Consider the following 23,619-nt stretch of genomic DNA (forward strand, 5'->3'; position numbering starts at 1 on the left):
GCTACATACATACGTATATCTATCTTTTTCAGAATCTTTTCCCATATAGGTTATTATATAATTTTGAATCTAGTCCCCTGTGCTCTTCAGTAGGAACTTCTTGGTTATTTTATATATGTAAATAGCAGTGTGTATATGTTAAACGCAAACTCCAAATTTATCCCCTCCCTTTCTCATTTGGTAACCATACATTTGTTTTCTATGTCTGTGGGTCTATTCCTCTTCTGTATATAAGGTCATTTATATAATTTTTTGGAATCCCTGTTAAAAGTGTTATCATATTAGTCTTTCTCTGGCTTCTTTCATTTCTCTATGTCTAAACATACTGCAAGTGGCTGGAGTAATATTCCGTTGTGTGTATACACACACACACACGCACACATACATACACCACACGTTCTTTGTCCTTCCTCAGTGGCTGATGATGGACATTTAGTTTGCTTTCCTGTCTCGTCTATTGTAAACAGTGCTAGGAACCATGGGGTGTGTGTGTTTTTTCAAATCATGATTTTCTCCAGATGTATGCCCAGGAGTGGGACTGCGGGGTTATATGGTAACTATCTTTTCATATTTTTAAGGAACGTCCATACTGCTCACCATAGTGGCTGTACTCGTTTCCATTCCCACCAACTGTTCAGAGCACCTTCTATAGCAAAAGCATACATAACTAGTGTTCTGAGCAGGGAGAACTACTTGGTTAAGCAGGCTTCTGTGATGTAGGTTTCTCAAGAGTTCTACAATGATCAAGGAATTATAAGAGGGGAGTATAATATTATTTTATTTTAATATAAGCTCCCCAAATATCTGTTTTTGGTAGGGGGAGAACCAAATACTGCCCTGAAGATAATTAGGATTGAAGGATGCAGAGCAGTAAGGTTACAAATTGGGCAGTTGTGTGCCTCTTAAGGTCTGGCTTAGCCTGTGCCCTTCTTTGTGAACCATTCCTGACCCCTAACCATTCCCATTTGGCTTTTTTTTTTTTTTTTTTTACAGAAACACTACAGGTGAGTGGAAGTGTGGGCCTATTATTGCAGGAACCACATCACCAAGAACTCTATGACCAAGTGTTAAAAGATAGGAAGGAACAGCACAGTCTAAGCCTTTATTTTCTCCTTCAAGCATCTACATTTTGGGAGCTCCTGACTAATTCCAGGTGAGGACATCTACAGGAGATCATTAAGTATGAAGGTATGCTGCATATATATATTCTGTCATAGAAAGAAATCTTCGGCAGAGAACATTGGCTGTTCACCATCACTCACCATCAGAGGAGAGAAAAAGGTACGGCACAGACACGAGAAGCATCTAGAGAGCAGAGTAAGAGAGAACTTCCAGCCTGTCGCATTAGATGCTTCTCTCCATGTTTCAGATATTGTTTCTTTGCTCCATTCCCAGGAGCTTGGGTATGATCCTCCTAACACTAGGCTGTCTCCCAACGCAGAGCTTCTCACTTCATGTACTGTGGAGCCTGCTGCTGTTTAGCTGATAGAACACTCTAGGCCTGGCGAGATTAGACTCTCTTGGTTTGTTCTTCTATTTCAGGGGTTGGCAAACTTACTGTAAAGGGTCAGACAATATGTATTTTAGGCTTTGTGAGCCATATAGTCTCTGTCACAGTGACCTGACTCTGCCCTTGTAGCTTGTAGGCAACCGGAGACAGTAGGTAAATGACCAGGTGTGCTGTTTCAGGAAAACTGCTTTTCCAAAAACAGATGGGGAGCTGGATTTGGCCCACAGGTCACAGTTTGTCAACCCCTATTCTATAGGAAAATGTGAAGCTTCTTAATCTGGAAATATGCTTGAGATCAACTGATAGATGTATGAAGAGACCAAGAACTATCACCTGTATCTCCCTGCTCAGGGGAGGTGCTAGTAATTAATGACAGAGTTCCTTCCCACAAGACAGTCCTTACAATTTTTTTAAAATTTAATTTTGATTTTATATTATAGCTGATTAATAATGTTGTGTTAGTTTCAGGTGTACAGCACAGTGATTCCGTTGTACATTATGCATTGTTTTTCAGATTCTTTTCCTATACAGGTTATTATATAATATTGAATATAATTTCCTGTGCTATTCAGTAGGACCTTCTTGATTATCAATTTTATATATATAGTAGTGTGTTTATGTTAATCCCAGACTCCAAATTTATCTCTCCTTTCCCCATTTGGTAACCATAAATTTGTTTTCTACATCTGTGGGACTATTGCTGTTTTGCATATAAATTATTTCTATCATTTTTTTTTAAATCCCCATATAAGTGATAACATACAATATTTGTCTTTCTCTGGCTTACTTTATCTAGTATGATAATATTAGGAACATCCATGTTGCTGCAAATGGCTGAGTAATCTTCCTGTGCATATATATGTATGGTGTGTGTATATATATCTTTTTAAGTTATGATTTTCTCCAGATGTATGCCCAGGAGTGGGATTGTTCAGTCATATGGTAACTAACTCTCTCTTTAATTTTTTAATGAACCTCCATACTGTTCTCCACAGTGGCGGTAATAATTTACGTTCCTACCAACTGTACAGAGCACTTTTAAGGTAAGGCACACCCATGAGTGTTCTGAGCAGGGAGAAACACCTGGGTAAGCAGGTTTCTATAATGCAGGCTTCTCAGAGTTCTGCAATGATCAAGGAATTATAAAATTAAAAGAGGGGAATAGAATATTATTTTACTGTAAGCACCCCAAATTTGTTTTTGGTAGGGGAAGTACCAATAGTGCCTTGAATAATTAGGCTTAAAGGGGGCAGAGCATTAGGGGTTATAAATTGGGCAGTGGTGTGCCATTTAAGGTCCTGCTCAGCCTGTCCCCTGACCGTTCCCCTTTGGCATTGTCTTACAGAAACCCTACAGGTGAGTGATAAGTATCAAACAAAGCATGTGCACTTTGAAATTGTGGGCCCCTTATTGCAGGAATCACCTCACCAAGAACTCTATGACTTAAAAGACAACCTTTTACAGGAACAGTTTGTCAATCCCTGAAATAGAAGAACAAACCAAGAGAGTCTCCCAAAACAGAGGTTCTCCAGACCTTAAAAGTCAGGAAAGATTCAAAGGGAAAAACCTAGTCTGAACCCTTATTTTCTCCTTTCAGCCTCTACACTCTGGGAGCTCCTGACTACCTCCAGGTGAGGACATCTACAGAAGATTATAGACTATGAAGGTATGCTCCATATATATTCTGTTATTAAAAAAAGAAATGTTAGGTAGAGAACATTGACTGTTCACCATCCGAGGAGAGAAAAAGGTAAGACACAGACACAAGAAACACCTGAGAAGCCTGTATCATAGAGACCTGCTTAACCAAGTATTTCTCCCTCTCTGTACACTCACATGGATGCCTTACCTTAGACTCATCCTATTTGATGCTTTTCTCTCCATGTTCCAAATATTGTTTCTTCGCTCTGTTCCAATGAGCTTGGGTATGGTGTATTACCACCTTTGATATGGTATATAAACTTAACTAGATTGCCTTCAAATACACCATCTAAATTTTTGCATTGCTTAATTTCCATACATGGGTTCTATTTCTTAGTATTCTACAGAGATTTCTAAGCCTACCACTCGCTAAATGTAGTTTGAGAACAATGACTTTAAAATGCTAATTATTACTTTATGGCACAGCTAGCTAGCTTTGTTGTTAAGTCTTTTGTCTAAAATAAAAGTACCAAAGATTAGCTGAGAAATCTACTGTTGAAAAAGCAGCCACAGAAACAAAGCTTTCATTTTTGAAGGAAAATCAGTTTCAGACCCAGTGAGAAAGGCAAGCTCATCTCCAGGGTAATGCTTACTTGAAAGTGAAAGCCGCTCACTCATGTTGAACTCTTTGCGACCCCCTGGACTATACAGTCCATGGAATTCTCCAGGCCAGAATACTGGCGTGGGTAGCCTTTCCCTTCTCCAGGGGATCTTCCTGACCCAGGAATCGAACCAGGGTCTCCTGCATTGCAGGCAGATTCTCTACCAACTGAGCTAATAGGGAAGCCCCAATGCTTACTTAGGAATAATTAAAACATAGTTTTAACGGTTCAGTTTTGAATGCTTACTTTACTAGTTACGTTTAAAACCTATCCCTATACAAGTATTCTTTTCTTTACTTACTATGATCCTGGTAATGAATGTGGTATAATAAAAGCACCAACTGCTCCCCCACAGTGTAGCCTAATCCACTCTTCTCTAGCTGGGGCTCTCCAGCAGGCCACACCTCTGTCAACAACACTCCTAGCTTCTAGTTCCCGCACTTAACACCAAATGGTTGGGCTGTTAGCAGGAGCTTGAGGGCAAGGGTTAGGGGAGAATAAGACCACAAGCACACAGGGATGCTATTTGAACCACAAGGTGAACCACAGGGGTAACCAGACTACTTCCACCTCATCTGCAGTCTTCAATTCTGGCCCCCAAACCTTTTACAGCATCACAGTCAGCTGTCAAAGTCCTCAGTGTCCTCAACCTCCTCTCTGAACATATCCTGCTTCTCCCGAGGCCTCTCATGTGGCAGCTGGACTTCTGCCCTCATGTGCCAAGGTGAGTGGGCTCTGTGTTCCTCTGGACCATCATTCGTGCCTCAGCTTCTTCAAAGTCATGCCATCAAACACTACTTCCTGCTCCCCATCCTTCTTAGAGTCATGAACAATCCCTCTGCCTCATGCTTGGAAGCCACTCTAGTGCCTCGATCTCTCTTCCATCACCATTCCTGCTGTCATTCTTAGGAATTCAAACACTCTGGACTGTTATTTGGCCTCATTATTTTCAGTGAGTTTTGTCCTTTGCTTTCTTGGTCATATTATGAGCCTTGTCATCACTGTAACTTTGCTTGTCTAATAAATATCAATCTATTGCTGCCTCCTATCATTTTAATTCATGCCCTTTAGTATCTTGATTCTATCAGTTCTTCACTTGCCTCCTTACCTACCTTAGATTCAGTGGCCCCTCATTCCAATCACTCGTTTAATCAGTACTTTCAACAAACTTGCCTTTTCCCCTCCTTCCCTTGTAGTCACTTGGTAAAACCCTACCACTGGTTAAATCTAACTTTCTGCCCTTCCTTACCTGTACCAAGCAGGCTCATGTGGCTGGGAGGAAACACCCAATCACACAGATTTGTCTTACTTAAAATATATAAATAAGTGGATCCCATTGCAAGCCTACCATAGTGCCCTAGTCAGTTCGCTCTTTTAGAGGAATATTTTGCACTTTCCCTTCTTACTCAGCTAATGATCTTGCTTCTTATTTGACTGGAAAATAGGATGAGAAACCATCTGTATGTTCCCATCACAAATCTGCATCTGTAGCTGTTTTTACTCTTCTCTCTTTCCTTTGATGATGGATGAATTGTCCATCTCATCTATATCTAATTCTGCAACGGAGTATGTTCCCTTGAGAAGCTGACTGCTTCAGTTAGCCCACTCTTTACTGGCTTCCTTCTATCACCCTAAAACAAGCTATGATGCCTTCCTCAATCCTGCATCCTCTGCCAGCTACTATCTGATTTCTCTGTTCCTCTTCAAAACAAAATCTCTTTCCAAATTTCACTACGTTCACACCCTCCATTTACAATCTCTCTCGAACCCACTCCAATCAGACATTTATTCCTACCACTTCACCTCTGTCATTAAGGTACCTGATAACTTTCACGTCACTAAATCCAGTGGCCCTTTCTCAGTCCTCTCTTGATTCAACAACACTGCTCAGCAGTTGGTGACTTCCTCCTTGAGACAGTTTCTCCAGTTGGCTTTCAGGACTCCTCTCAGCTTCTGACCCATTTCACCAGCACTTTTCTCCAACCTCTCCTGCCAGATCCATTCCCTCTTCCCAGCCTGTAATCCCTAGGGCCTCAGGGTAGTTCCTGACCTTTCCTTTAGGCTAGATCTGTCCAAACTTACACTGACCTGCCTACCAGCTATTTCTGGATACTCAGGTGGCTCTTCGTGTCTTTTAGTCTACACCGTAAGCCTTTGCAGGCAGAGGCTGACTCGGAACCTTCAAGTGCCCAGTGTACGTGTGGGTGGGTGGGGCTCTGTACCTGGTAAGTCTCGATGGGGCGGTTTTCCATGTTGAGATCCCAGACTTTGACGGTCAGATAGTCTCTGGTCATGATATACCTCCCACTGTGGCTGAACTTCACATCCGAAATTGAAGAGATAATTTCAGAGAAAAACGACCTGTTGCTTGGATCTTCTGGCTCTTCAAAAACTGCAGAACAAAAAGCAAAACACAACAAATTTAGTACCTCCTTATTAACTGATGTGAACGTGTTTGAGCCAGCTAGAAAGCCAACCGTCTAACTTGGCATAGGGTTGGAATCGGCAGAATGTTAGTTGCTCGCAGAGCTGTCAGCTCCCTGGCAGTAGAACAAGCTGTCACTGGTTTCTATATCATGTTTCTCATGGAAGGACTCTCACGGGACTTGTCCGGTTCACAGAGCTGACTGCTTGCACAAGCTCTGTTTCACATTTCCCCATGGTATACATTGCTACATACCAAAATGTAGTCCTCTTAGATGCTTAAAATTTTTTTTCTACTTTTTTGAGATGTAATTCACATACCATAGAATTTAATATAATCACATAAAGATAATACCACCAAACCACGCAATCATCAACAAAGTCTAAATTTGGGACATTTGCATCATCTCCTCCCCCCCACAAAAAACCCTGAACTACTTCATACCCATTAGCACTTACTCCCGTTCCCTAATTTATGCAGCCCGAGGCAAACACTAATCTATTTTCTTGTTTTATGAAATTGCCTATTCTAAAAATTTCACATGAATGGAATCGTACTATACATGTATTTTATACTATATATTATATACCATATAATGCTGCTATGAATATTCACATACAAGTTTTTGTGTGAACATATGTATTCCTCTCTCTTGGATCATGATGTTTAATAGCGGGACTTTGCTGCCAGACTGCCTTAGGCTTAAGGTCAGACTACCATTGTCTAGCTGTGTGACCTTGGGCAAGTTATTTAACTTTCCTGAGCTTCAGTCTCACAGGTAAACTCCGGCTACAGTGTCTTTTGTCTGTGTTTTCTATTTGCTCTGGTATCCAGTTGCTGCTTTTCTTTTCCCATAGATTCAGCTGACTTGCACTTACAGGAATTAAAAAAGCACTTACAGGAATAAAAGACACTGAAGCTTATTGTAAGCTGCCTTAATTAATCTTTCTAACCTTTTTTTGAACTTCTCTAGTTCAAACTGGATATACACCATACCTCTGGATATTTCCCATTTTTATGTCCTGATGGTTCCTCCTTCAATTGTGTCATATTCTGCTTGATTTATATGCCTCATCTTTTACTTACATATTATTTTAGACCAAATGATCTTTTCTCTGACGTCCTATCACACTTGGTCTGGCCCGTTCAGTTACCATTTGCTTGGGTTCTCTCCCAAAGAAAGCATCATTTTTCACATTAGTATTTAACAAGCCACAGCTTATCTCACCTAGGATGTGAGCTTCTTGACGGCAGAATTTTGTTTTTTCTTATCTTTGTACTGAGGGTTTTGCACATAAGTGTTCAATAAACATTTGTTGCTTAAGTTGCAGGACACAAAATCAATACACAGAAATCACTTGCATTTCTATATACTAACAACGAAAAATCAGAAAGAGAAATTAAGGCATCAATCCCATTCACCACTGCAACAAAAAGAATTAAATATCTAGGAATAAACCTACCTAAGGAGACAAAAGAACTGTACACAGAAAATTATGAGACACTAATGAAAGAAATCAAAGATGACATAAACAGATGGAGAGATATTCCATGTTCCTGGGTAGGAAGAATCAATATTGTGAAAATGACTATACTACCAAATGCAATCTACAGATTAAATGTGATCTCTATCAAATTACCAATGGCATTTTTCACAGAACTAGAACAAAACATTTCACAATTCATATGAAACACAAAAGACCCTGAATAGCAAAGCAGTCTTGAGGAAGAAGAATGGAGTTGGAGGAATCAACCTTCCTGACTTCAGGTTGTACTACAAAGCTACAGTCATAAAGACAGTATGGTACTGGCACAAAAACAGAAATATAGACCAATGGAACAAGATAGAAAGCCCAGAAATAAACCCGTGCACCTATGGGTACCTTCTTTTTGACAAAGGGGGCAAGACTATACAATGGGGCAAAGTCAGCTTCTTCAATAAATGGTTCTAGGAAAACTGGAGAGCTACATGTAAAGAATGAATTTATAACACTTCCTAATACCATACACAAAGATACACTCAAAATGGATTAAAGACCTAAATGTAACACCAGAAACTATAAAACTCTTAGAGGAAAACATAGGCAGAACACTCAATGACATAAATCAAAGCAAGATCCTCTATGACCCACCTCCTAGAGTAAGGGGAATAAAAACAAAAGTAAACAAGTGGGACCTGATTAAACGTAAAAGCTTTTGCCCAGCAAAGGAAACTATAAGCAAGGTGAAAAGACAACCTTCAGAATGGGAAAAAACAATAGCAAATGAAACAACTGACAAAGGATTAATTTCCAAAATATACAAGCAGCTCAACCAAGTCAATACCAGAAAAACAAACAACCCAATCAAAGAGTAGGAAAAAGACCTAAACAGACATTTCTCCAAAGAAGACATACAGATGGCTAACACATGAAAAGATGCTCAATTTGCTCATTATTAAGAGAAATGCAAATCAAAACTACAATGAGATATCACCTCACACCAGTCAGAATAGTCATCATCAAAACCTCTACAAACAAATGCTGGAGAGAGTGTGGAGAAAAGGGAACCCTCTTGCATTGTTGGTGGGAATGTAAATTGATACAGCCACTATGGAAGATGGTATGGGGATTCCTTTAAAAACTAGGAATAAAACCACCATATGACCCAGCAATCCCACCACTCGGCATATACCCTGAGGAAACCAAAACTGAAAAAGATACATGTATCCCATTGTTCACTGCAGCACTATTTACAATAGCTAGAAAATGGAAGCAACCTAGATGTCCATCGACAGATGAATGGATAAAGAAGTTGTGGTATATATACACAATGCAATATTACTCAGCCATAAAAAGGAACTCATCGTTCTAATGAGGTGGATGAACCTAGAACCTATTATACAGAGTGAAGTGAGTCAGAAAGAGAAAGATAAATATCGTATTCTAATGCATATATATGGAATTTAGAAAAATGGTACTGAAGAATTTATTTACAGGGCAGCAGTGGAGAAACAGACATAGAGAACAGACTTATGGACATGGGGAGAGGGGAGGAGAGGTTGAGATGTATGGAAAGAGTAACATGGAAACTTATATTACCAAATGTAAAATAGATAGCCAACAGGAATTTGCTGTATGGCTCAGGAAACTCAAACAGGGGCTCTGTATCAACCTAGAGGTGTGGGGTGGGGAGGGAGATGGGAGGGAGGTTCAAAAGGGAGGGGATATATGCATACCTATGGCTGATTCATGTTGAGGTTTGACAGAAAACAGCAAAATTCTGTGAAGCAATTATCCTTCAATAAAAAATAAATTAAAAAATATTTGCTGCTTGATTGGAACCAAAGCCAGATAATTTAACAAAATCTTGGCCTTATAGGTGGTTAGCTTGCATGATATTGAGCTATACATATTTGCCTACATTTAATTATTTTTGACCTACCGTAATGGTAGCTGAGTATGGTTCCGGTTGATAAGTGCTTGTATTACAGTTTTAGGCTAAACAAAACATCAGCCTGTAGGTTACTGAGTAACTCATCCCCCAAGAATTTCTCTTCCTGCCCATTCAAAGCACTCACAGAGTCACTATCAAATTCTATGTAGAAAATCTAGAGGTGGAGACAGGATGGTGGAGTAGAAGGACGTGATCTCATCTCTTCTTATGAAAACACCAAAATCACAACCATCAACAAAAAAAACGCTGGAACCTACCAAAAGATATTCTAAATCCAAAGAAGCAACCATTACGAGATGGTAGAAGGAGTGAAATCACAATAAGATCAAACCCCATACCCGCTGGGTGGGTGACCCACAAACTGAAGAATCATCATACTACAGAAGTTCTGCCACAGAAGTGAAAGCTCTGAGCCCCATGTCAGGGTCCCCAGCCTTGGCATCTGGCACCCAGAGGGGGAACCTTGGTAAATTTAAGAAAATTGAGATCATATCAAGCATCGTTCCAACCACAATGCTATATGCCTAGAAATCAACTATAAGAAAAACATTGCAACAAAATAACTACAAACACATGGAAGCTAAGCAATATGCTACTAAACAACCAGTGAATCACTGAAGAAATCAAAGAAGAAATTAAAAAGTACCTAGAGACAGATGACAATGAAAGCACGAGGATCCAAAACACAGCAGAAGTTCTAACAGGCAAACTTGTGGTTGCCAGGGGCAGGGGGCAGGTTAAGGATGGAGGGAAAGGATAGTTCGGGAGTTTGGGATGGACATGTGCACACTGCTGTATTTAAAATGGATAACTAACAAGGACCTGCTGCACAGCACAGAGAACTCTGCTCAATGTTATGTGCAACCTGGATTGGGGGGTTCTGGGGGACAGTGGATACATGTATATGCATGGCTAAGTCTCTTCATTGCTCACCTGAAACCATCACAACATTGTTTGTTAATTGGCTATACTCCATTAAAAAATAAAAAATGTCTAAGAGAGAAGTTTATAGCAATATTGTCTTACTTCAGGAAACAAAATCTCAAACAACGTAACCTTACACCTAAGGCAACTAGAGAAAGAGGAACAAACAAAACCCAGTCAGTAGAAGGAAAGAAACCATCAAGATTAGAGCAGAAATAAATGAAATAGATGAAAAAAAATGGAAAAGATCAATGAAACTAAAAGCTGATTCTTTGAAAAGATAAATAAACTTGATAAACTTTTAGCCGGACTCATTAAGAAAAACAGAGAGGGCTCAAATCAATAAAATTAGAAATAAAAAGTTACAATGGGGGTGAGATGGGGTGGGAGGGAGGTTCAAAGGGAGGGGACCTAGGTATACGGTGAGGCTGATTCATGTTGATGCATGGCAGAAACCAACACAATATTGTACAGCAATTTTCCTTAAATTAAAAAAGAAAAGAAGTTACAATGGACACTACAGAAATGCAAAGGATCACAAGAAACTGCTACAAGCAACCAAATGCCAATAAAATAGGCAAATTCTTAGAAAGGTACAATCTCCCAAGACTGAACCAGGAAGAAATAGAAAATATGGACAGACCAATCACAAGTACTGAAATTGAACTTGTGATTAAAAAATTCCCAATAAAAGTCTTGGATCAGATGGCTTCAAGGTGAATTTCATCAAACATTTAGAGAAGAGTTAACACCATATCCTTCTGAAACTCTTCCAAAAAACTGTATAGGGAGGAACACACTCAGGCTCGTTCTATGAGGCCACCATCACCGTTATACCAAAAGCAAAGATAACACAAAAAAGCACTGTTTACAACAGCCAAGACACAGAAGTAACCTAAATGTCCACCAATAGATGAATGGATAATGATGGTACATATATATAATGGCATATTACTCAGGCATTAAAAAGAATGAAATGCCATTTGCAGCAACATGGATGGGCCTGAAGATTATCATACTAAGTGAAGTTAAGTCAGAGAAAAAAATATCATGTGATATTATTTATATTCAGAATCTAAAAAAAATGATACAAGTGGATTTATTTACAAAACTGGAACAGACTCACAGACTGAAAATAAACTTATGGGTTTCCAAAGGGGAAGGGAGAGACAAATAAATTGAGAGTTTGGGACTGATGTATACAGACTACTATATTTAAAAGAGATGACCAACAAAGACCTACTGTCTGACACAGGAAACTCTGCTCAATATCTGTAATAATCTAAATGTGAAAAGAAGAGTAGATATACATATATGTATAACTGAATCACTTTGTTGTACACCTGAAACTAACACAACTTTGTTAATCAACCATACCCCAATATAAAATAAAAAATTAAAAACCCCAAATTCTTTGTAGAAAATCTAATATAATCCAATGAGTTGTCTTCCAAACCTTGCTGAATTATACCATGAACCAAACCAAAATACTAATTTCCACAGCAACAACAAAAAACCCCTGATCAATCAGAATTGAACTTGAGAGTTAAAAAACTCATTGAAACAGAAAAACATGAACTCGATACCATCTCTGACCCAGTGTCTCAGTCTGTGCCCTTACCTCTTGGTAAGCACTAACAAGGCCCCTGGACTCTGATTGGTGTCCTCATAGTTGAATACTAGATTTCCACCTTAGTTTCTCTGCAAGATAATCTCATTAGGACCAGGAGCTTAGAAACTCCCGGCATGCTCCATACAAGCATCCCCACAGAGAGAGGAATGATGGCCATGAGGCTCGGTCACCCCCTACCCAGTGCATCTGGACAGCTTGAGGCAGTAAATGGGAAGGACTTTGCCAAACTGCACACTGATAGCAGTCAATTCTGCCTCTGTCACCAGCTGCTCACATTTTATTTTCGACTCCGAGATTCCATTTTCCCAGCTGCAGAATAGGCATGCATATTGCTCGGCACATAGTAGGTCCTCAGTAAATATCATTCGCTGATATTTTTATCATGAAAAGCATGCACTGATTCTGTATTAGCTAATCATATTTCACTTACTAAGCCTCTTGGGGGGCCTTCCCTGGAGGTTCAGACAGTAAAGAATCTGCCTGCAATGCAGGAGACCTGGGTTCAATCCCTGGGTCAGGAAGACCCCCTGGAAAAGGGAATGGCTACCTATTTCAGTATTCTTGCCTGGAGAATTCCATGGACAGAGAAGCCTGGCAGGCTACAGTCCATGGGATCACAAAGAATTGGACACGACTGAGCAACTACCAGAGAGAGAGAGAAGCCTGGAGGGAGGATTGAATTAGGAGTCTGGGATTAGCATATACAAACTACTAAATAGAAAATAAATAAGCAACAAGCACAGGGAACTATATTCAATATCCTGCAATAAACTATAATGGAAAAGAATATGAAATATAATATATATATATAACTGATTCACTTTATTGTACACCTGAAACTAAGACCACATTGTAAGTTAACTACACTTCAATAAAAAAGACTCTTGAGAATCTGAGACTGAAGACTACAGAACCTGGGGGCTATTTAAATGATGTAAATATGTAAAAGAGTATTTACAAGGTTATACCTAGGAATATGTTCTCTAAATGTTAGGCATATTGGAAGGCCAGTGTGGCAGCACTGTAAAGCCTTAAAGTGATACCCCCAGAAGATGGAGGTGAAATGAAAAAAGATAATGTTTAATCAACCCATCACAAATTTATGTAGAATGCAGAGACCAGAATATAGATAACATGCCTATCTGCACAGCACTGCAGTTCATTACATGTCTGTGCTTATCCAAGTCTTAATATTAGCTCCACGAATTCCTTCCATTCATTCAGCAATAATATTCAATGCTATTAATAATTACTGTTTATGGGAAGCTTATTCTTCAGGCCCTAGACTTTTCATATTTTATCTTATTTAATCCTTATAACAATCTTACAAAGTGGGAACCATGATTTCTTATTTTACAGATGTGGAAAACTAAGGCACAGAGAGGTTTTGCAACCCGTTGAAGGACAACACAGCTAGATCGAGTAGCTTACCGGAGTGAGTGTGTGTGTGTGTGTGAGTCACTCAGTTATGTCTGACTCTTTTCGACCTCATGGACTGTAGCCCACCAGGCTCCTCTGTCCATGGGATTCTCCAGGCAAGAATATTGGAGTGGGACGCCATTTCCTCCTCCAGGGGATCTTTCAGACTCAAGGATTGAACCTGCATCTCTTGCATTTCTTGCCTTGGCAGGTGGATTCTTTACCACTGCATCAGGTGGGAAGCCCATAGCTTACCTGAAGTAGAATTTTGAACTTGGGTTTGTCTGACTTCAAAGTCTCTGTTCTTAATCATGTTGCAAAGCTGCCTTAAACTATGTACAAGACCTTGTTTTAGGAGCTGTAAGAAAATACCAGGGTGGTATCGATATAGCATCGTGGAACTATAAAGCTGGAAGTCTCTTGCTTTTTTCTAGTTATCACACTGAAATATTTTTTTATTGTGCATTAACTAGATGAAAGTTAGTGGAAGGGCTCTTAATGATGACTAGTCCTACTTTAGTCTGTTGACAGCCCAAGTCCTCAAGAGAATGAATCAATTTCAAACACTTAAGGTGTACAGCTTCTCTACCAAAAGCTCCTAAGTTCAGGCCTTACTCCATCATTGGCAAGCATAGGTTTGGTCTCCAGGACTTTGTAGGACCCTGTCAAGACTCTCACCACAGGAAGCCCAGGCCCTCAGGGCATCTCTCACCCCTGGATTCTAATCCCTGTGATCTGTCATCAACAAGGCAGACTTTCCTCCCTCTGTCCATCTCCTCCAGTTTATGTGCACTGATACTTGAAAGATTTTGTCTTTCCTATAGAATACAAACTCTATAAGGGTTGGGGTTCTTGTCTATTTCATTCTATTGTATTTCCTGGAACATAGGAAGTGCTCAGTAAATATGTTAAATGAATGAATATTGATGATCCATTTTAATTTTTAAATGAAAATAATACTTATCTAGTAAGCAGGTCCTAAAAGGAATCTATCAAACCAATGCTTTATCCATTCAGATTGAAGTCCTTGAAAAGTATGAAAAATGCAAGTCACCTGTAATTCAAGGTTTTCACTAATTCAGGCTGAGCCATCATTTTTCAGTTATTTAAGTGTCTCTTGTGTGCATGCACACACACATACTACACTTAGTACATTACCTAGAACACACAAATTAGAAAGTATTTGTTGAGTGATGCATGCCAGGCCCTGTACTATACGCCAAATACACAAGTAACAAGATAGACCCAGTCTTATCCTTGTGGAACTCACAGGCTAGAGGAGCAGATAAACATTAAACAAGCCACAGATTTCATTGCAGATGTGAATAAGTGAGTTTACTGCATTATCAGTGTAGGAATAAAGGTACTGGGAAATCAGCTCGTGGAATGCAAATGACGCATCACTGCATTTTGTGCAGTTTACTGAACATGTGGTCCAAGAGGATCCAGTGCTTGAGTGATAGATCTCAAGACAAATCAGAACTGGTATTTTTCCTGAAGACCCTTGACTTGGCATTAGAAATCCTGCTGATTTGCAGGGTTTCTGACTAGCTTCTAGAAAATAAAGACATCAAGAGAAGAAAAGAAGAGAACCATGGTAGAGGAGGAAGCAGCTGTGAAGAGAATCCTAATCAGTTCAGTTCAGTTCAGTCGCTCAGTCGTGTCCGACTCTCTGCGACCCCATGAATCGCAGCACGCCAGGCCTCTCTGTCCATCACCAACTCCCGGAGTCCACCCAAACCCATGTCCATCGAGTCGGTGATGCCATCCAACCATCTCATCCTCTGTCGTCCCCTTCTCCTCCCGCCCCCAATCCTACCCAGCATTAGGGTCTTTTCCAATGAGTCAACCCTTCGCATGAGGTAGCCAAAGTATTGGAGCTTCAGCTTCAACATCAGACCTTCCAATGAACACCCAGGATTGATCTCCTTTAGGATGGATTGATTGGATCTCCTTGCAGTCCAAGGGACTCTCAAGAGTCTTCTCCAACACCACAGTTCAAAGGCATCAATTCTTCGGTGCTCAGCTTTCTTCACCGTCCAACTCTCACATCCATACATGACCACTGGAAAAACCATAGCCTTGACTAGACGGACTTTTGTTGGCAAAGTAATGTCTCTGCTTTTAAACATGCTATCTAGGTTGGCCATAACCTTCCTTCCAAGGAGTAAGCGTCTTTTAATTTCATGGCTGCAGTCACCATCAGCAGTGATTCTGGAGCCCAAAAAAATAAAGTCTGACACTGTTTCCACTGTTTCCCCATCTATTTCCCATGGAGTGATGGGACCAGATGCCATGATCTTAGTTTTCTGAACGTTGAGCTTTAAGCCAACTTTTTCACTCTCCTCCTTCACCTTCATCAAGAGGCTCTTTAGTTCTTCTTCACTTTCTGCCATAAGGGTGGTGTCTGTCATCCGCATATCTGAGGTTATTGATAATTCTCCCGGCAATCTTGATTCCAGCTTGTGTTTCCTCCAGCCCAGCGTTTCTCATGATGTACTCTGCATATAAGTTAAATAAGCAGGGTGACAATATACAGCCTCGACGTACTCCTTTTCCTATTTGGAACCAGTCTGTTGTTCCATGTCCAGTTCTAACTGTTGCTTCCTGACCTGCATACAGGTTTCTCAAGAGGCAGGTCAGGTGGTCTGGTATTCCCATCTCTTTCCGAATTTTCCACATTTTATGGTGATCCACACAGGCAAAGGCTTTGGCATAGTCAATAAAGCAGAAATAGATGTTTTTCTGGAACTCTCTTGCTTTTTCGATGATCCAGCGGATATTGGCAATTTGATCTCTGGTTCCTCTGCCTTTTCTAAAACCAGCTTGAACATCTGGAAGTTCACGGTTCACGTATTGCTGAAGCCTGGCTTGGAGAATTTTGAGCATTATTTTACTAGCGTGTGAGATGAGTGCAATTGCGTGGTAGTTTGAGCATTCTTTGGCATTGCCTTTCTTTGGGATTGGAACGAAAACTGACCTTTTCCAGTCCTGTGGCCACTGCTGAGTTTTCCAAATTTGCTGGCATATCGAGTGCAGCACTTTCACAGCATCACCTTTGAGGATTTGAAATAGCTCAACTGGAATTCCATCACTTCCACTAGCTTTGTTCGTAGTGATGCTTTCTAAGGCCCACTTGACTTCACATTCCAGGATGTCTGGCTCTAGGTGAGTGATCACACCATCGTGATTATCTGGGTCGTGAAGATCTTTTTTGTACAGTTCTTCTGTGTATTCTTGCCACCTCTTCTTAATATCTTCTGCTTCTTTTAGGTCTATACCATTTCTGTCCTTTATCGAGCCTATCTTTGCATGAAATGTTCCTTTTGTATCTCTAATTTTCTTGAAGAGGTCTCTAGTCTTTCCCAATCTGTTGTTTTCCTCTATTTGTTTGCACTGATCGCTGAGGAAGGCTTTCTTATCTCTCCTTGCTATTCTTTGGAACTCTGCATTCAGATGAGAATATCTTTCCTTTTCTCCTTTGCTTTTCGCTTCTCTTCTCTTCCCAGCTATCTGTAAGGCCTCCTCAGACAGCCATTTTGCTTTTTTGCATTTCTTTTCCATGGGGATTTTCTTGATCCCTGTCTCCTGTACAATGTCACAAACCTCTGTCCATAGTTCATCAGGCACTCTGTCTATCAGGTCTAGTCCCATAAATCTATTTGTCACTTCCACTGTATACTCATAAGGGATTTGATCTAGGTCATACCTGAATGGTCTAGTGGTTTTCCCTACTTTCTTCAATTTAATGAAACTAAGCCATGCCGTGTGGGGCCACCCAAGACGGATGGGTCATGGTGGAGAGGTCTGACAGATTGTGGTCCACTGGAGAAGGGCATGGCAAACCACTTCAGTATTCTTGCCTTGAGAACCCCATGAACAGTATGAAAAGGCAAAAGGATAGGACGCTGAAAGATGAACTCCCCAGGTCAGTAGGTGCCCAATATGCTAATGGAGATCAGTGGAGAAATAACTCCAGAAAGAATGATGGGATGGAGCCAAAGCAAAAACGATACCCAACTGTGGATGTGACTGGTGATAGACGCAAAGTCCGATGCTGTAAAGAGCAATATTGCATAGGAACCTGGAATGTTAGGTCCGTGAATCAAGGCAAACTGGAAGTGGTCAAACAGGAGATGTCAAGAGTGAACATTGACATTCTAGGAATCAGCGAACTAAGATGGACTGGAATGGGTGAATTTAACTCAGATGACCATTATATCTACTACTGTGGGCAAGAATCCCTTAGAAGAAATGGAGTAGCCATCATGGTCAACAAAAGAGTCCGAAATGCAGTACTTGGATGCAATCTCAAAAACGACAGAATGATCTCTGTTCGTTTCCAAGGCAAACCATTCAATATCACGGTAATCCAAGTCTATGCCCCGACCAGTAGTAACGCGGAAGAAGCTGAAGTTGAACGGTTCTATGAAGACCTACAAGACCTTTTAGAACTAACACCCAAAAAAGATGTCCTTTTCATTATCGGGGACTGGAATGCAAAAGTAGGAAGTCAAGAAACACCTGGCGTAACAGGCAAGTTTGGCCTTGGAGTGCAGAATGAAGCAGGGCAAAGGCTAATAGAGTTTTGCCACGAGAACGCACTGGTAATAGCAAACACCCTATTCCAACAACACAAGAGAAGACTCTACACGTGGACATCACCAGATGGTCAACACCGAAATCAGATTGATTATATTCTTTGCAGCCAAAGATGGAGAAGCTCTATACAGTCAGCAAAAACAAGACCAGGAGCAGACTGTGGCTCAGATCATGAACTGCTTATTGCCAAATTCAGACTTAAATTGAAGAAAGTAGGGAAAACCACTAGAGAATCCTAATAGCACAGAATTATTCACTGGGGATGTGTCAGACGGGGTGCTTGTGCCTTGGAGACCCCTGTAATGACATTAACAACAACGATCATGAACATCTACTACCCTTTCTTGGTCCTCATGCTTTGCATACATCCCATTAATGCTCAAACCTATCAAGAAGCTACTCTCACTGTCCTAATTATAGATGAGATAGATCAGGAGTGGTTAAGTAATTTGCCTAGGATCATGCAGATAATGAGTAGTAGAGGTGGCCTTCCTACTGACCGTCTGTCTGCCTCACTAACCCTGCCTCCACAATTTGGCCTCTCCTTGCTTTGTCAGTATCGTTTCTGTTTAAACAATCAAGTCACAGTAGGCTCCCTCATATTTTAGACATACCTGTGCATGCCCACGTCCACGTCTCTGCTCCTTCTTATCTCTTCCCCTGCCCACCATGGGCTACCAGGAAAAACATCAGACTGGAAATCAAGAATGCTGGGTGGAATCTATGCTGGATTCAAATTAGCTGGCTCTTAATAATACCTACTACCTGTTATGCTACCTATTAACCTACCTGTTACCTACTACCTGTTAAGCTACCACTTATGCCATGTGCCTTACATGCATTAATTCATTTGCTATTCACAGATCTTATTTTGCTTTTCCACACATCAGTCCAAGCAGGCACAGATGCTCTACAGCTGGTAGGAAGCCAGCTAGGGTTTGAACTCAGTCTGCTTTCAGCCTAAGCTCTTAATCTCTCTCTACTGCCTCTCATTTGAATGACTGGACAACATTAACTCTCTGGACTGGTTTCCTTGTCTGTAATATGATGGTGGTAGGATTGCCAACCAGGTCCCTCCCAGCTCTCAGACAATGAGATCTACGAATTCCACTGGTCTTGTCTTTCATCTTTCCTCTATTTTTTTTTTAAGATCTCAATTAAAAAAAAATAAACAATATAGCAGGCAACCCAGAGGCAAATAACTTTTTTAAAAAAGAGAATAAAACAGAGCAAGTAAAGACAGATGACATATTACCCTTTAAAATAACTGTTTCATAAGTTCAACAAATAAAATGCCTGATTAAGAATTTTCACAATTAGAAAATATATTAAAAAGAACCAAACAAGGGCGATTAGAACACAATAAAGGCATTTAGCAGTGGAGCAGACACAACTAAAGAGAATGAGTAAACTGGAATATCTCCTCCAAAAGAACAGAGAGAATAGAGAATATAAAAAGATTTCACAGAAACAGAGACTACATTGATAAAAGTTAATAATATAATTGGAGCTGAAGAAGAGAATAGAGAGTATATTTCAAAAAAATAAATTTCAAAACTAATGATTTATCAGGACACTATTTTAAAAGCAATACAATCTCCAAACAGAAACACACACAAACGCACGGTACATTGTAGTACAACCGCTAAAAAGCAGGGTCAGCTTCCTCTGCTGCTGCTGCTGCTAAGTCACTTCAGTCGTGTCTGACTCTGTGCGACCCCATAGATGGCAGCCCACCAGGCTCCCCCGTCCCTGGGATTCTCCAGGCAAGAACACTGGAGTGGGTTGCCATTTCCTTCTCCAATGCATGAAAGTGAAAAGTCAAAGTGAAGTGGCTCAGTCGTGTCCGACTCTTAGCGACCTCATGGACTGCAGCCCACCAGGCTCCTCCGTCCATGGGATTTTCCAGGCAAGAGTACTGGAGTGGGTTGCCATTGCCTTCTCCACAGCTTCCTCTACTAATGCCCATTATCCTAGGCTAGCCTTCCTATCATGACTTCAGAAGAACACTCAGGAATTTGTCAGGGATTCCAGATGCTGCAGTCAATTGAGCTTTGGAAAGTCCTACTGAATCTGGGGGTGGGGGGGTCGGTCGATGATGCAATTAGTCTATTAAAAGTGCTGAGAAGTCCTGCAGGTAAAAAAAAGACCTAAAGAGACATTTCTCCAAAAAATGCATACAGATGGCTAATAAACATATGAAAAGATCTTCAACATTGCTCATTATTGGAGAAATGCAAATCAAAACTATAATGAGACATCACCTCACATGGGTCAGAATGGCCATCATAAAAAAATCTACAAACAATAAATGTTGGAGAGGGTGTGGAGAAAAGGGAACCCTCTTGCACTGTTGGTGGGAATGTATGTTGATATAGCCACTATGGAAGACAGTATGGAGATTCCTCAAAAAACTAGGAATAAAACCACCATATGACCCAGCAATCCCACTCCTAGGCATATACCCCGAGGAAACCAAAACTGAAAAAGACACATGTACCCCAGTGTCCACTGCAGCACTATTTACAATAGCTAGGATATGGAAACAACCTAGATGTCCATCAACAGATGAATGGATAAAGAAGCTGTGGTACATTATATACAATGGAATATTCAGTTCAGTTCAGTCGCTCAGTCATGTCCGACTCTTTGCGACCCCATGAATTGCAGCACGCCAGGCCTCTCTGTCCATCACCAACTCCCGGAGTCCACCCAAACCCATGTCCATCGAGTCAGTTATGCCATCCAACCATCTCATCCTCTGTCGTCCCCTTCTCCTTCCGCCCCCAATCCTACCCAGCATTAGGGTCTTTTCCAATGAGTCAACCCTTCGCATGAGGTGGCCAAAATATTGGAGTTTCAGCTTCAACATCAGACCTTCCGATGAACACCCAGGATTGATCTCTTTTAGGATGGATTGATTGGATCTCCTTGCAGTCCAAGGGACTCTCAAGAGTCTTCTCCAACACCACAGTTCAAAAGCATCAATTCTTCGGCGCTCAGCTTTCTTCACCGTCCAACTCTCACATTACTCAGCCATAAAAAGGAACACATTTGAGTCAGTTCTAATGAGGTAGATGAACCTACAGCCTATTATACAGAGTGAAGTCAGTCAGAAAGAGAAAAACAAATATTACATACTAACACACATATATGGAATTAGAAAGATGGTACTGATGAAATTATTTCCAGGGCAGCAATGGAGACACAGACATCGAAAACAGGCTTATGGACATGGGGAGTGGGGAGGAAGGAGAAGATGGGATGTATGGAGAGAGTAACATGGAAACATACATTACCATATATAAAATAGATAGCGAATAGAAATTTGCTGTATGACTCAGGGAACTCAAACTGGGGCTCTGTAACAACCTAGAGAGGAGGGAGGTGGAAGGGAGGTTCAAGAGGGAAGGGACATAGGTATACCTATGGCTGATTCACGTTGCTATTTGGCAGAAACCAACATAATACTGTAAAGCAATTATCGTTCAATTAAAAATAAATTAATTATTAAAAAATTTTATCTAGGAATCCAGATTTCTCAACCTTTGCAGTATTGAATTTTGGGCCAGAAAATTCTTTGCTTGGCACATTGTAGGATGTTTAGCAATATCCCTGGCCTCTGCTCACTAAACCACATGCTCCAACTGGGACAACCAGAAATGGCTCCAGAGATTGCCAAACATCCCCCAGGGCCAAAACTGCCCCTGGTTGAGAACCACTGCTTTAATCCTGCTTTCAAATCTTATTGAATCACACCACCTCCCTCCCCCCATTCCACTATATTTTTCTTGGAAAATCACTCGCAACTAAATATCTCTCCTGAACAGACCTCCTCAGAGGTCATGCTACAGTAAACAGAAAAATGAATAAAGAAGATGACGTACATATACACAGTAGAATATCACTCAGCCATAAAAAGGAATGAAATTGGGTCATTTGTAGAGATGTGGATGGATCTAGAGACTGTCATACAGAGTGAAGCAAGTCAGAAAGAGAACCACAAATATCATACATTAATGTGCATTGGTGGAATCTAGAAAAATGGTATATAGATGATCTTATTTACAGAATAGAAATAGAGACTCAGATGTAGAGAACAAACGGATGGCAAGGGGGAAAAGGGAGGGGTGGGATGAATTGGGAGATTGGGATTGATGTACACACACACACACACACACACACACACACACACACATACTATTGATACTAGGTATAAAATAGGTAGCTAATGAGAACCTACTGTATAGCTCAGGGAACCCTACTCAGCACTATGTGGTGACCTAAATGGGAAAGAAATCCAAAAAAGAGGGGATATGTGTATTAAATCCTAAAGGAAATCAACCCTGAATATTCATTGGAAGAACTGATGCTGAAGCTAAAGTTCCAATACTGTGGCCCCCGATACAAGGAGCTGACTCATTAGAAAAGACCCTGATGCTGGGAAAGATCGAGGGCGGGAGGAGAAGGGGACGACAGAGGATGAGATGGTTGGATGGCATCACTGACTCAATGACATGCATTTGAGCAAACTCCAGGAGAGAGTGAAAGACAGGGAAGCCTGGTGTGCTCAGTCCAAGGGGTCACAAAGAGTTGGATGTGACTTAGAGACTGAACAACATAGATGATTCACTTTGCTGCACAGTAGAAACTAACACAGCATTGTAGAACAGCTATACTCCATAAAATTTTTCTTAAAAAGCACTGACACTTCCTTTCAAATCCTATGGGCTATATTAGGCGTCCCGTACAGACAGCGTTTTGTGTTCTAACATGTACAGACACAAATACCTCTCCATGGAGCCAAAAAGTACCATGATGTTAGCTTTCATGGTGCCTGGCCCAGGGCTGTTCACCTGAGACAGTTCAGATGACTGGCTACCTGAATAAGATACCGGAATCATGGGAAAGAGTCAAAACCACAGATCAGAGAGAGGAAGAGTTAAGGAGGAAACTGCTGACTTTGGAGAAACCTAAAACTACATTTATGATAAGTGGGGCAAAAGGAGAAAGGAAGCATGCTGTGTGCTGGGAGCAGAGTCTGGGGACAGCAGAAGAAAGAATGGAGGGAGACCCCAGGTAAAGGCTGATTGTGCGCCGGCTCCTTCTTCTGGACCTCACACTGGACACTGCACAGGAACTCATGCCCATGACAGAGGGTCAGGAGGGGGCCCAACGCCTCTATCCCGTATAGTGTGGGGGCTGAGCTCACAGTGGCTTCCAAGCTCAGCGGGTCTGGGTGGAAATTCAGCTTTTATTGCTTATAAGTTATGAAGCCTTGGACAAGTGGCTTGACCCTTCCAAGCTTCATTTTTCTTATCTGTCAAATAGACATAAGAGGAATATATACCCTCTAGTGTGGTTGAGG

At 40.9% G+C, this 23,619-nt stretch overlaps 1 protein-coding gene and 1 long non-coding RNA gene across 42 annotated transcripts in view; one reads left to right on the plus strand and one right to left on the minus strand.

Annotated features, from left to right (window-relative positions):
- LOC145511548 (uncharacterized) overlaps window positions 1-14,057 on the plus strand; it is a 34,781-nt gene extending 20,724 nt beyond the window's left edge. The window contains exons 5-9 of the long non-coding RNA XR_014057937.1: window positions 1,120-1,281; window positions 2,506-2,553; window positions 3,108-3,141; window positions 13,590-13,665; window positions 13,861-14,057. This is a non-coding gene — a long non-coding RNA (uncharacterized LOC145511548). The remainder of the gene's footprint in view (window positions 1-1,119; window positions 1,282-2,505; window positions 2,554-3,107; window positions 3,142-13,589; window positions 13,666-13,860) is intronic.
- Window positions 1-23,619, minus strand: part of PPP2R2B (protein phosphatase 2 regulatory subunit Bbeta) — a 764,919-nt gene that overhangs the window by 25,365 nt on the left and 715,935 nt on the right. For all 41 annotated transcript variants that reach the window (XM_081505075.1, XM_081505076.1, XM_081505041.1 and 38 more), the window contains one exon: window positions 6,036-6,205. In XM_081505075.1, the coding sequence (XP_081361201.1) occupies window positions 6,036-6,205 (170 nt within the window). The remainder of the gene's footprint in view (window positions 1-6,035; window positions 6,206-23,619) is intronic.

This window comes from Giraffa tippelskirchi, chromosome 6 (assembly GCF_054371585.1).
Source record: "Giraffa tippelskirchi isolate mGirTip1 chromosome 6, T2T-mGirTip1v1.2.pri, whole genome shotgun sequence".
Lineage (NCBI taxonomy): Eukaryota > Metazoa > Chordata > Mammalia > Artiodactyla > Giraffidae > Giraffa > Giraffa tippelskirchi.